Source organism: Drosophila busckii, chromosome 3L (genome assembly GCF_011750605.1).
Source record: "Drosophila busckii strain San Diego stock center, stock number 13000-0081.31 chromosome 3L, ASM1175060v1, whole genome shotgun sequence".
NCBI classification, from domain to species: Eukaryota; Metazoa; Arthropoda; class Insecta; order Diptera; family Drosophilidae; genus Drosophila; species Drosophila busckii.
In genome coordinates this window covers 1,095,862-1,110,422 of record NC_046606.1, presented here as the reverse complement: position 1 = coordinate 1,110,422, position 14,561 = coordinate 1,095,862, and the positions used below count along the sequence as shown (strand labels likewise).

Sequence of the window (14,561 nt, the reverse complement as noted above, 5' to 3'; positions counted from 1 at the left end):
TTTACGACATTCGTATAAAAAAATTAAATAAAACTATTGGAATAAACTACAATATGATTTTGTTTCTTTTTAACTATTCTGTTTTATGATATAGAGAAATTAAGAAAGAAAATCATAGTTTATTACATTTATTTTATATTTCTATTATATTCTTGGACACTCTTTGCCTCTCAAGCTGCTCTTATGATCGTTCAGTTAGTTCTCTTAACTTTCGCACCACTGTGCAGCAGCTCACACCCGAAAAACTGTTGCAAATCGCAGCCAATCGGACGCTTTCCAATCGCCCCAATCGAGCTACACAAATAAAAAGCAATGCGCTGCTTGTTTAAAAACAAAGAAAATTGCCATTGTAAATAAAATAAAAAAAAGAGAACAAAAGCGAATTGAACTGAGAGCAGAGCGCAGAAAGCAAAGCGCCAAGAATAAAGTTTTTCAAAAGCGATAAAAACGAAATGTCGCATATTTTTATGACATTTGCCGACACTACCACCCCCTTGCCACCCACCCACTGTACACATTGGCGCAAATTGAATTCGTAAAAGCAAAAGGCAAATAAAAATCATGTTAAAAGATTCGCTGCGCATTCGTTTCGAGACTTTTACTTTGCCATTGAATATAAATATAAATTTTTTAATTTTAATAAAGCAACTGCAGCAATTTATTAGTTTATTAAAGCTTAGCAACTCTTTATGAACAAACTCTTAGCAGTCTTAGGCGCACATTATTCATTGTGGGGCTGCTGCTTAAGTTTCATTGTTGCCACTGCCACTGCCACTTCGAATGTGCCACTTGGGTGCAATTAAAATTCGGCCTCGAAATTATTATTATTGCTTATGAAAAACACTTTGCTTGGCGCAGCGTTAAAACTTTTTGGCCAAACCCAACACACACACACACACACACACACACACAACACATCAACTCGTTGGCGCAGGCTTTAAAAGCACTCTGAGCCACGCCCCCAGCCCCTTACTGTAGCATTGACTGCCACACGCTGTGCGTTGCGCGCTGTTTTATTTTTCATAAACTTGGCAAATGCTTTGGGAAATCCATTTAGCCAAAGCCAAAGGCAGCGCATTACTTTATCTCAAATTTGATTTGTGTCCTCAGCAGGCCAAAGGGCATTACCACATGGCCGAAATGCGTATGTTGAACTTTTCTTTAGGCCAATAACAAAAGAATTTACTGCAGCAATTAATTGCAGTAAATTGCGCTATTGCTAAATTTAATCAATCAAGCAGGTTAAGCAAACTTTATGCTTAGCATTTGTTACATTAAAATTAATTATTATACTTATATGAGTTTAAGGGTTGTGTGGGGTGTCAGGTGGCTGCCACAAAAAGGGGTGAGCCACTGCCTTTTTTTTTCTTGTATTATTATTATGGCGTCGTTTAGCGGCGTCTATTGCGCTGTCGCGGCTTTGGCGCCAAGTTTCATGCTCAATTAAAACGTTTGTTTAATGAAAACAAATGCGCTTAATTAATAAACACGCATTTTGTGGCTTTTCTCGGGCAGCAGCAGCAGCAGCAGCAAAGGGCTAAATATAATTCCGCAAACCTGTCGCAGCTGTTTATGTCGTGGTTTATGTTTTGCTTTTATTATTGTTCGGCTTGTGCGTTTAATTACATTGGCGTCATTGCGATTTGTACAAATTAAGTGTTTGGCTAGCGTAAAGCATAAATTTTCACCTGCAATTTGTTTATTTGCGTTAAAGATTTAAGCGCAATAGCTGAGAGCAAAAATAGCATTGCCTACTTTTTGGCTGCTGAATTTTTTAAAACTGCTTAGTACTAAAAACTGCCGACGGCGCTTAGTGCTAATGCGCAAAAATAAAGCAAAATTGCTATAATAATACAATATTTTATAAATAATTACGCTTTAAATTAGCAATATTTTGTGTGTACATAATATTTATATATAAAGCTTGCAGCTTAAGCAAAACGTTTGACTTTGATGCTATAGCAAACGCTTTTGTTTTATTACTCACACCCACATGCTATGCGCGCCAATTAAGTATACGCAGTGTGTGTAACGCACGCTGCTTATCAGTTATTAAACTAATGCGGGTACTGTTTATAAATATTACGAAATTTCGCATGCAAGTTGCATTTAATGCAAGAAGCGCAAGAAAGAAACCAAAACGAATTGCATTAACCTAGAAAAATGCTATGAACTGCAATTGTAGACAAGCATTCGTATGTCTGGGCGCTCGCATTACAGTATATAGCGCCATATATCGAGAGCTATGCCAACAAATTGTAACGAAATATTTTGACCTATGCAAAAAAATGCAGAAACTGCAGGCGCTGCATAAATTGCAAGCCTGAGAAAGTGCGCTAAGCAAACTAAATACTTGGAATAGACTGAAGACAAGTTCAACCGCCAAGGCGGAAATGCAATTTACAATTTACATGCATAGATTGATTGCTTGTTGTGCAAGCGAAATTTGCGTTTTAAATATATTTATAAATAGCCACAAAATTGTTAAAATGCTGCTTATCAACGAGTAAACTGGCAATAAATAATAAATGAATAATAAACTACGCACAATAAGCATGACAAGAGATAAGTAGAGAGTGAAAGAGAGCGCGAGAGACACACACAATGAGCAGTCAATTTATTAATTATGCTACACTTGTATAATAATAAGCGTAAAGGGCCCACTCGGCGAGCAGCAGCAGCAGCAGCGCAGCTGGGTCAAGTTCAAGGACAAGCAACAATGCCGACTACAACGACTGACTGCGTATGGAAATGAATGAGAGCATGAGGGGCAAGCATGTGTGTGCATGTGTGTGTGTGTGTGTGTGTGAATGAATGAAGCAGCCAGCTATAGTGTGCGTGTGTGTGTGTGTCTGTGTGTGTGTGAGATCATGTAATACTAGATTAAGTTGCGATTCGTAGCGCTTCGCTGTTGTAGTAAAACGCATTGATTGATTTCACTTTTTTTTTCATTTCTTATCAACGTTTATTTTTTTACAGCTGCCCCGCACCCTTTTTGTAGATCATTGGGTCACACACACACACATGCACATGCGTGTGTGCTCGTGTGCGTGTTTGTTGGCCCTGGCCCTCAGTCAAAGCAATTTTACCGCTTACAACTGGCACAAAACTGGCAACGTTGCCTTTGGCTGCTGAGGATGCCAATGAAATGAGGATGAAAACAAAGACAAGACAAAATAAAACTGCAAGAAGAATGAATTTCGCAGCTCGTGTTAATCAACAGCGAAGCAGCAACAACAACAACAACTATAAAAACAACAACGAATTGCTTACATATACAGCTAAAGCTACAGATATATTTATGGCGAGTACTCGCATTTATGCTCATGTGCGCACTCAGACAGCGTGGAGCTGTTTTGTGAGTAGGCTGAGCAGTTTGTTGTTGTTAATTCTGGATACTCTATATATGAAGAAAATGCGTGGTAAGTTCACTTTACTATTATATTCAATCAAACTTTGAAACAATTCAGTTGAAAGTATTTTTTAAGAATTTTTAGCTCGCTGGGGAAGCATTTTATTTTACATTTTTGATTACAAGACATATCTATGTTATAACTTAGGGTCTTAAAGTTATACACTCGATCGATAAATAGATCGCATTAAAAATAATACGAATTTTGATTGTTCTAAGTTTTGAGCACTTTTGGTTTCTCTCTTTGGGTTTTCCCTAGCAAATTAATTAGGTTTCATTTTCATATTAAAATAGTTTAATATAAGTTAGGATCAATGCTCATAAATAGTTTCAATAGCTCAACTTTCTTTTGGGTTAAATGACTTAAGCTTGACAAATTGTTGAACCAGCTCATCTGATTTGATGAGAATCGCAAAGAGAAGCGCATTGGGTTTCGTTGTGAGCAAATCGGCACTGGCGGCGGTTTAAGCTGCGCATACTCCTCATTCTTGGAGCTCTGCTGCAAGTGGAGCATTCTTGCTTGTTATCAATTGTTGTTGTTATTGCAGTTAAGTGCAGCTTGTTAATGCTCATTAAATGTTAAGGGAACGCTGAGAGATCGCAACTGGCAACTGTGGCAACAGCAGCCAAGAGCTGCCGGCAGCTCCCCCAATTGTAATTGCTATGTGGCTGTGGCTGTGCCTGTGCCTGTGGCTGTGGCTCTGGCTCTGCCGCAGGCCGCAGCTTGCAGCTAAAGTTGATGCCAAGCCTGTCGGACTGTCGGCCTGTCGGCCTGCCTGCCTGCCCTGCCCGTAGTTCGCTTTTAGTTGATATTATGATGTGAGAGCCGAAAGTGTCGCGGTCGGCGTAAAGTACTCTTGGCCACATTTACATGCAAGCAAACAAGCAAACAAACAAAACACGCTAAGAAAAAAGTGTAGCTAGAAAGAAAAGTTCTAAGCCACGTCTTGACTTGAGAGTCGTAAAATGAAAATTCAAACGGAAATCGTGAAAACACAAACCTCAGCACATAGCACATTGATGCGCGTGAAAAACCTGTTCGTTGTATAAGAATCAAAAGAGAGGCTTGATCTCGGTTTGTTGTTGTTTTTGTTGTTTTTTTTTATAGTTAATTGAAAAAGCGCATTAGCTGCCTTTTGTTTTTCGAGAGTCGCTGTTGCTTTGATTGAAAACGGGAAGGGGGCAGCAGCAGCAGAAGCAGGCAGGCAGTCTGGTATGGCATAATTGTGGGAAGAAGAAGCAACAACAACAATATCAACAACAACATCAACAATAATATCAAAAACAACAGCTATAGTCAAGTTAATTATTATTTAGAATTTAGCACAGTCTTAACTTTGTTGTTGATTTACAATATTTATAAGAAGAAGATCGATCAACAACAACACCAACAATATCAACAATATCAACAACAGCAACATTGGAGTTAATTATTAATTCAGCCCATGCTCATTCATTCTGCAGTTAGCCCAGTCTTAGCTTTGTTTTTGATTTACAATATTTATAAGAAGAAGATCAGCAACAACTTCAACAACAACAACAACACCAACAATATCAACAACAGTCGAGTTAATTATTAATACAGCCCATGCTCATTCATGCTGCAGTTAGCCCAGTCTACACTGTGGCTAGTTGAGTCTACTTAGAAGTCAATAAGGTAGTAGCTAATAAAATGCTAGTAGTATTAGCTAACAGCTTAAGAGTTGCCATACTTTAGTCACTGACTTATTTATAATGAACTGAAGTTGCTCTAAATTCTATTTAAACTCGCTCAACGCTCACGCTGTCTCTCGCTCTCTCTCTCTCTCTCTCTCTCACTCTCTCGTTTTATTTACTGCCTGCTTTAATATGCATTTATTCTATAACTCTAGCTTTATCTAGCTCTATTAAACTATTACTGCAGACACTTCAGGCACTTAATTTAATGTACGTAAATCGCGTATCGCGTCTGACTAAAAACAACAACAAGCAGCAGCAACAACAACTTCCAACTCAAATTCGCATTAATTTAAAACTCAATCAAGGCAATTAGCGCGCACTGCAACAACCGGCTAAGCATCCCCGCCCCACTCCTCACTGCCCACATGCCGCCACATAGAGATTTTCATGCCTCACATGATCCTCCATCCACCTCCTGCCACTCAACACATGCACACAGACAGACGCGGCGGACAGACACGCGGACGCACGCACGCATACAAATCACATGCAACATTGTAGCAGGTCAGACATTGAGACATAGAGACAACATTATACAGCTGATTTGTGCCTAGACGCAGCGAACCAGTTGTGTTAGAGTCCAACCTACCTCACGCCAAGCCAAGAGATAGCGAGATAGATAGAGAGAGCGGCAGAGAGCGTGAGCAGCGCTGCTTGGGACTGACTGCAAGTAAACATATCAATAACGTCTTGGGATTAGCCAATTGTAGGCAATGCGCAAACTTTCATTGAGATTTTATAATATGCAAAAAGACAATGAGAAGAGAGCGACGCAAAGAGAGAGAGAGGTGAAGAACGTGTTGAGTTCTTATCAGCAGCAGCAGCAGCAGCAGCAGCGGCAGCGGCAGAGAGAGAGAGCGAGAGTTAGAGTTAAAAGGCATGCCTCTGCTATCATATCTCAGTCTGTCGTGAGACCACAGCAGAGCCCACACACACTCACACACACATGCACACACGCATGCTGAGCGTGTGTGAGAGAGCGCGCTTACTTACCTTACTCACAGAAACGGATTCGAACAGCTGGTCGGTCGCTCGGTCGGTCGGTCGGTCGGTCGTTCGTTCGTTCATTCGGTCGGTCGTTGCTGATTGTTGATTAAACGTTCGGCCCAAGCCGCCTCAGCGATCGATCGAAGCCACAAACACTTGTTGCATCTGTTGTGCTCTCATTATTGTTCTACTCGTTGTTGTTGTTGTTGTTGTGGTTATTAAATCAGTTGAAGAGTTTTGCTTGCGCGAGTCGCGCTCAAACAGCAAACGTTACGCTACGTTACGCTGATCGTTACGTTACGTCGTACGCTCGTTCGTGCGATCGTCAGCGTGCTCAACATAGATTTAACGTTTCCCATTCATATTCAGTCAGTCTTTGACTAAGCGTCGCAGTGGGCACGGACACGGGCACTGTGGTTCCAACTACTCGACTCGACTCTACGTCAACCCACTGTGCATTGAATTTGAAAAGCAAACTCGAAACGGATACGGATGCGGTTTTGATTACAATTCCAGTCAATTATATTCAAACGCGAGCGAAAAGTGCAATCAATGTCTGCTTCTGATTATAAAGAAGTTCCACAGTATTCTATTGTTTATTTCGGAGTCATGTCGATCAACAACAACAACAACAACAACAGCAACAAGTGCAGCTAATGCTGATTAGACGCCAGTGCATAAAGCTTTCCATATATGTAAATCAATGTGCAATAAAAAAGCTAAAATATTTTTAAAATATTCTAGAAAGAAAAGCGTTTATAAATTAATGAAAATGCCGCTTAGTGATAATAGTTATTAAATATTTAAAAGCAGTGCAATAATTCAACATTAAATTTATAAAATTTAGTGTCTAACATGCAAACGCCACAAATATATTTTAAATAATAACGCTCAACAAAAATTACGCTAAAAAAAAAAGGTAAATAGCAGTTTAATTTATTAAGAATTTATTGCAAATGTTCAAAGTTTAGTTCACAGTATAATTGCATATGTATATGTGTGTGTGTGTGTGTGTATATGTGTCAAGGTCGCGCTGATTGAATTTAACAGATTAAAGCAGCATTTACAATAAAAATAAAGCGTGCTATGTTTTTTACATAAAAAAATTCCACTGAGCCTAACTCTCGAGTTGAGCCTTAATCCTCAAAGTCTGTGCAAATTGCTGATCAAACAGTTTTGATGCAGCTGATCATTATATATTATTTATATATATATAAATTACTTTGGCAAACAAACGCATTAAATTGCAATTAGCTTCACTCACGGCTGCTGGCCTCTTGTTTATTGATTACGTCTATCTGTCTGTCCGTCCGTCCGTCCGTCCGTGTGTTTATTTAATTTTTCGCCAGCTTTTTTATAATTTATATTATTTTCTTTTGTTATCAATTATATGCGTCTCAAGTTCATTATCATCATTAAATACACAGGCAGGCAAAGAAATAAAATACAAACTCCATCAGCTGTAGCAGCGCTGCCGACGTCGCAGTCGACTGCACACACACACACATGTAAACATTGCGTAATTGACACTCCTTGCCTTTATTCTGATTTGTTTAAAATATAATTTTTGAAACAATTTCAAAGTGAATGTCAATTGCATTCGCAAACGAGCATTGACCGCCAATTTCCGAGGCAATGAATTTAAATTTAAATTTAAATGTTTATGCTGGGAGTGAGCGAGAGAGCGAGAGAGAGAGTTGGGATCTTTGATTCATTCAGTTTAGTCATGTGTGCACTGGTATTTGTCGGAATTTGGAGTGTGTCAACTCAAGTTCAAAGACTTTCTTTGTTAAAAGAGAATCTTAAATAAAAGTTAAAGCAGTTAAAATTAAGAACTTGGCTTTATATCTGCTTTATTAAAATTCAGGCGCTGAGCCTTTCTTCTTTCAGCTTATGCAAATCTTCGGAAATTATTATGCAATGCATGTGGAATTATTTAACTTTTGATGGTCTTCAGCTCGTTCTAACTCGTTTCAGCTACTTTAAAGTTCTTTCACTTTTCTTCGCCATGGCCTTTCTAACGTCGAAGACATGGCAACGGCCAAAAAAGCAGAAGAAATAATAAGAAAGAGATACAGACAAAGACAAAGCCACGGCCAAAGCAAAAGCAAACTTGCTTCAAAGCCGGCTTTGAAGTTGGCTTAAAACAGAAAAAATCTAATGCGAAATTTCTCTATTATGCATGCAGCGGGCGTTAACCAGCGGGGGTGGGGGTGTGTCTATTTAGAGAGAGAGAGAGAGAGATTACGGTGTTTGTTGCCTCATGCGCGTCGTTGGGCGTACATTGAACTTGGAGCTGAGCTCAAGCTCAAGCCTGGGAACATCAGCTGACGGCCAAAAGCTTATTGGCCCGCCTCAAAGCAGAGAGAGAGCCAAAGAGATGGCCGTGACCATGAAGACGGGCCAAGTCTTTTGTAGCTTCAACTCCGTTGCGTGTGCAATATATATATCCATATATATATAACCGATTTGTTGTAGTGACATAATCTGCTGAGCTTGACGCGTTCTCTGCTCTGTAACTGCGCAGCGTGTTTTATTATCAGTTTTAGTTTTATTTTAATATTGATTTTTGGTTTGTTTGCTGGGTCGATATTTGGTTCGATTTGCATAAATCTGATGTGAAAAAAATGTGCCAATAAAAATAGCTGCGAACCAAATAAGAAAAAAAAAAACGATACAAAACTTATTGTATGTAAATTCTGATAAAAACACAAACTTGTTTATTTTGCAAAATAAACGGCAACAACAGTAAACCGTTTAATTGGTAGAACATTTTGTATATAAGCATATATAACATATATTTTTTTTATTATCACCGATTTTTGTTTTTATTGTGTCAACCTTTTGGCAACGTGAGCAGGCCAGGCCAGGCCGGCCGCCTTGAATCCAGCACGAGCAACTAACTAAGCCAAATGCTGATTTATATTGCTATAACAATTTATTTTATGTAGGTGTCAACATAATTTTGATTTTTAAGCATTGCACTTGATTTCGATTTTCGACGTTCGTGGACAGTCTGACGCCAAAAAGGAATCAATTTATAAAAAATGCATAAATGCTGAATATGTTTAAATTCAAGCCACATGCAAAATGTATATATATATATTTTATATATGAATATGTATGCTTGAGTAAAGAAAGCTGCAGAATGTTTAGGGTGGAAGTAAAGTTGAGTATTTTATCAAAAGCTACGCATGGGTTATAGATTAAATACATAAAAATTAGAATTAAATTTATTCTTACAAATATGAAGATTAAATTTAATTCTTACAAATATGAAGAATAAATTTAATTCTCATTCAACTCTCAAGTTTAATTTCTCAAATTTAATTATTTTTACTTCACACTTGCTGCTCAAATTAATTCTTTAACTTTAGAGCCTACCAAACTTTTTTTTCTAGAGTTTAACAATCAAACTCTCAAGTTGAATTTCTTAAATTTAATTCAATTTAATTCTTTACCTTTAGAACCTACCAAACTTTTTTTTCTACAGTTTAACAATCAATTTGCTTTGAACCTGTCTTGTCTAATGGGCCTGGCAGGCATGTCAAACAGAAATAATGATTAATGTTCTTAGATCAATATCCAAAAATAAAGAAACTACTTCCTAACTCCTACCACTCCCCGCGCCTACAATCAAACCCAAAGCGATGACACAATACTATTTGCACAGCCAACAAACATTTGGTGTACTCAAGTCAAACCGGGAAAAACCCTCGAAAAAATTAAAAGAACGATCAAATAACAAAACTCACGCTGAGGTAGCCACGAAATTTATTTGCAAAGAAATTTAGATAAGACAATTCGAATTTCTATATATATTGTGCCTATAATTCTACGTGACTTTGGGCTATTCCTTAATGTCCGACAACTGCTTATATAGCTTCTTATATGGTCAGCGCATTAGGCGGGATTTATTTTATAATTTTGTTGCTATTTGCAAAAAGTGGAAACACAAGAAATTGATTCACACAGTCAGAGTCAGAGTCAGAGTCAAGTTAAGCACTTCCTTCTTGGCTGTTAATCACTTCCTCATCTCTGGGGCAACGCGTGTGCCGTTCTTGGCGCTTCTCACTTTTCCAACTGACTGCGACTTGGTAGTAGAAAAAACTCGCTTTTTTAATAAGAATTCTTGCGAATTCTTCGCAGCTCAGTGCGCGGCGGCGGCGACTCAGCTCAGCGCTGCTGCGGTTGCCGGCATGCCAGCCAAGCCATGATTAATATGCACACACAACTTAGCTACAGCTACAGATAGTATAGCATACTATACTATATAGTTTGGTCTGCCTGCCTTTTCAGTCGCTTGTCGCGGCGTTAGAGCCGCATTAGAAGTTTGTCTCCATCTACAAGTTTGTTTAGAAGAAAACCGGCTCAGCAACAGAGCGGAGCAGAGCTCAAGCCGAGCCGATCCAAGCCTAATGGCTAAAACGAAGAAAGCCTTACTAACCAACCGCACAGAATGCGGCGGCATTAGAAAGCATATTATGTAATTTATTATTATGTAAAGCGAGACTTTGGGAAAGTTTTGTTTCCTTTCTTGGCTCGTAGCTGCGACTTGACTCTTTGTTTTGGTTTAGAATTTCACAATAGCAGGCAATCGAAGAATTTAATAGGCCAATGCGCAAATAAATATTTTGTTTATTGTTACGGTTTTGTTTTTGTCTAGAAATGACGCTTCAACAAATTTTTTGCAGCGATTTTTTTTGGTCAAAACAAGTTGCGTTTTTTGTTATGCAAAAGAGACGCTCACGTGATTGGGAAGCTTCCAAGCTTAGAGAAAGTAAGCTGGAATTTTATAGAATATTTGTGTATTACGCTTTAGAAAAATTAGGGAGGGAGCTACGAACCCATAGAATATATAATTGCTTCAACAGTTGATAAACTAAGTCAGTTGAAGATTGTGTGTGAATCTAGTCAAAGCGCATGCTTAAGTTGTCTATAAAATAATAGAATAATATGTTAATACGCTTTGAAGATAAAATAAAGGTATAGTAAACTCAATAAGAAACTAAGGAATTAGCTTCGTATCCATAAAGTATATAATTGCTAGATCAGTATTGCAGATTCAGTAAACTCAGTTGAAGATTGTGTGTGAATCTAGCCAAAGTGTATACCTAAGTTGGTCAGCTAGAATAAAATAAAGATGTTGTAAGCTACTGAGGAATCTTCGAAACAGACTCAGAAGATTCAGAGGACTCAGTTGATCATTGTGTTTGAATCGAGTCAAAAGTATATACTAGAGCTGGGCAGCCTGCTTGTGGAATTTTATAGAATAATATATTGATACACTTTTTTAAACTAGAAAGTCATTCGACTCTATAATAAATATGTATGCCAGATCAGTATTACAAGCTAAGTCAGTTGCATATTGGGTGTTAATCTAGTATAAGTATATATTAAGGTTGGTCATGATTGTTGCAGCCAACTGAGCTTTTGTCAGTGAACTTCAATGTTTTGCACCATTTGACGAAATTTCTTTATCATTTCTTTCTTGCCATTTGTTATTTTTGGCAATTGCTCCAAATATTTTATGGCTTAACCTTGAACTGAGTCAGTGTTATGTTTATCTTATCTGGCAAGCTATATGCCCCCCCTCCCCCCCCTCTATACATTTATTTGTTCTTGCTCATGCTGAATATTTGAATGCGAAAGCTGCAGCACAAGTGTAAAGCTTATCACACACTTTTCAAAAAAAGAAATATCATTGGCAAAATCAATGATTAGCAAATGTTTTAGGCCATAAGTTCTAGCCAGTTGATAAACGCGTCTAACAGGGACCGGTTTTGCTTTTGCTCACGCTCATGACTTCAATTAAAAGCCTAAAATTGCTCAAGTATGGGAAACGAATTTGCATAAAAACTTTGAAAAGCTTTTAAAACGCCATAAATCAGCAGCAGCACACACGAACGAACACCCAACCAACTATGTAGTGTATATAACTAACTTATTTATTTTCTATTTCTACAGCTTCCAATGGTAATGGCCGTGATACTGTTGCTGGCGCTGGCAGTTGTACTCGGTTGCTATTGCGCTATACACAGGCAAAAGATTGGCGCCATCTACTTGAAGCCATTGCTGACGCCGCTGGAGGATTGCTACCATGCCACGCCCATTGAGCAGCGCAGGCGTCGCACCATCTGGGACATACCAGGACCCAAGCGCATTCCCTTTCTGGGCACCAAGTGGATTTTCCTGCTCTTCTTCAAGCGCTACAAGATGACCAAGCTGCATGAAGTCTACGCAGGTGAAACCCACGCACTTTTAATTAGCACAAACATTAAACTCGACTCTCTCTCCTATGCAGATCTCAATCGTCAGTATGGCGATATAGTGCTCGAGGTTATGCCCTCCAATGTGCCCATTGTGCATTTGTACAAGCGCGAGGATCTCGAAAAGGTGCTCAAGTACCCCAGCAAGTATCCCTTTCGTCCGCCCACTGAGATTATTGTTATGTATCGCAATTCACGCCCGGATCGTTACGCCAGCGTGGGCATTGTCAATGAGCAAGGACCCATGTGGCAGCGTCTGCGCTCCTCGCTTACCTCCAGCATTACCTCGCCGCGTATACTGCAGAACTTTTTGCCCGCGCTCAATGCAGTTTGCGATGACTTTGTGGAGCTGCTGCGCGCTCGTCGCGATGCGCAGACCAACATAGTGCCCAACTTTGAGGAGCTGGCGAATCTAATGGGTCTGGAGGCGGTCTGCACTTTGATGCTGGGACGCCGCATGGGTTTTCTGGTACCCAATGCTAAGCAACCGGAGAAGATTAGCCAGCTGGCTGCTGCGGTAAAGCAGCTGTTTATATCACAGCGCGACTCCTACTATGGGCTGGGGCTGTGGAAATATTTTCCCACCAAAACTTATAGAGACTTTGCGCGCGCCGAGGACTTGATCTATGAGTAGGTATATTGGCTTAAAATTGCGCCACAAGGCAGTCAAATTTAATCCACGCTTGCAGTGTTATTTCAGAGATTATTGATCATGAGCTGGAGGAGCACAAGAAGTCAGCAGCTTGCGAGGATGAGGATGCCGCAGGACTACGCAGCGTTTTTCTCAACATACTCGAGCTCAAGGAGTTGGATATACGCGATAAAAAGTCTGCCATTATAGACTTTATAGCTGCAGGCATTGAAACGGTGAGTGCACCATAAGAAAAGAAAGAGTTGTGCATTAATTAATTTATTTCTAAATTAACTAGCTAGCTAATACGCTGCTGTTTGTGCTCAGCTCTGTCACCGGTGAGCCGACGATCATACCTCGCATACTCAACGAGTTTATAGAGTATCGTGATACGAACATACTGCAGGATGCGCTCACCAATGCCACCTACACCAAAGCCTGCATACAGGAGTCCTACAGACTGCGGCCTACGGCCTTTTGCCTGGCGCGCATACTCGAGGAGGATATGGAGCTCTCAGGCTATTCGCTCAGCGCAGGCGTAAGCTTAGCTCTTCTCTTGCTTGCAAACATTTTCTATATTTAACTGATTCTACAGACTGTTGTACTGTGTCAAAACATGGTTGCCTGTCACAAGGACAGCAACTTTCAAGAAGCCAAACAATTTACGCCCGAGCGCTGGATAGATCCTGCCACGAGCAATTTTACAGTGAATGTGGATAGCGCCAACATTGTGGTGCCCTTTGGTGTGGGTCGTCGCACTTGTCCTGGCAAACGCTTTGTCGAAATGGAGGTAGTGCTGCTGCTAGCCAAGGTGAGTGCACATTTCCAGCTGCTCAACATTTATTTAATTTTTTTTTATATTTGTAGCTTGTGCTGTCCTTTGAAGTCAGTTTCGTTAAGCCGCTGGAAACTGAGTTCGAGTTTTTGTTGGCGCCCAAGACGCCTTTAAGCCTTAAGCTGCGGGATCGTGAGTACTAAAAGTTGTTGTATTAAATACAATATCTAAAGTTGCAACTAAATTGTACATAAGTTAAAAGCTCATTTTGTGCGCTTCTCTAGCATTTTAAACAACTAATTTGTAAATATAAAACTAAACTAATTAAAAGTAGCATCAAGTTTGATATTTGATATTTGTAATTGTAATCTGTAAGCGTTTCTACATGTTGTTTTAGTTAGTTTCTTAGACATAAGTAGCGACAATTATATTTGTGGCGTGTAAACGGAAAGACTGTGTTTAAGTTTTGTTGTTCAAACGATTTACAAATAACTAAAAGCAAAAAGACAACTATCTTTTTAATCCTCTGTACAGTTAATAATTTTATGTACGTATTTATTCAAGTTTTTTTCGACTTGCTAACGTTTTTTTATCTGTGTATATTTTTTGTTAACTAAAGAGAAAAAAGAATTGAAAATCAAGAGTTAAAAACCCATATTGAAGAACAATAAAGCCATGCTTTAAACTGTGTTTTGTAATCCTTTTTTTTCCTAGCTATAGCTTATTTTCTATTTATTTCGCAGCTGACATTTAGTAGTCCTTGCTGTG

General features: G+C 39.1%; 1 protein-coding gene across 3 annotated transcripts; it reads left to right on the top strand.

Annotated features, from left to right (window-relative positions):
- Nucleotides 1–3,374: 3,374 nt before the first annotated feature.
- LOC108598814 (ecdysone 20-monooxygenase) lies at nucleotides 3,375–14,098 on the top strand. 3 transcript variants are annotated; one of them, XM_017985560.1, is made up of 7 exons: nucleotides 3,375–3,422; nucleotides 12,086–12,362; nucleotides 12,423–13,017; nucleotides 13,077–13,254; nucleotides 13,317–13,556; nucleotides 13,614–13,829; nucleotides 13,886–14,098. In XM_017985560.1, exons 2-7 carry the CDS (start codon nucleotides 12,092–12,094, stop codon nucleotides 13,994–13,996), a joined length of 1,611 nt encoding a protein of 536 aa, XP_017841049.1. In that variant the 5' UTR covers nucleotides 3,375–3,422; nucleotides 12,086–12,091; the 3' UTR covers nucleotides 13,997–14,098. The 3 variants fall into 3 exon arrangements, with proteins under 3 accessions (XP_017841049.1, XP_017841050.1, XP_017841048.1); XM_017985561.1 differs by lacking the exon at nucleotides 3,375–3,422 and adding an exon at nucleotides 7,008–7,037; XM_017985559.1 differs by lacking the exon at nucleotides 3,375–3,422 and adding an exon at nucleotides 11,866–11,951.
- The last annotated feature ends 463 nt before the right edge of the window (nucleotides 14,099–14,561 follow it).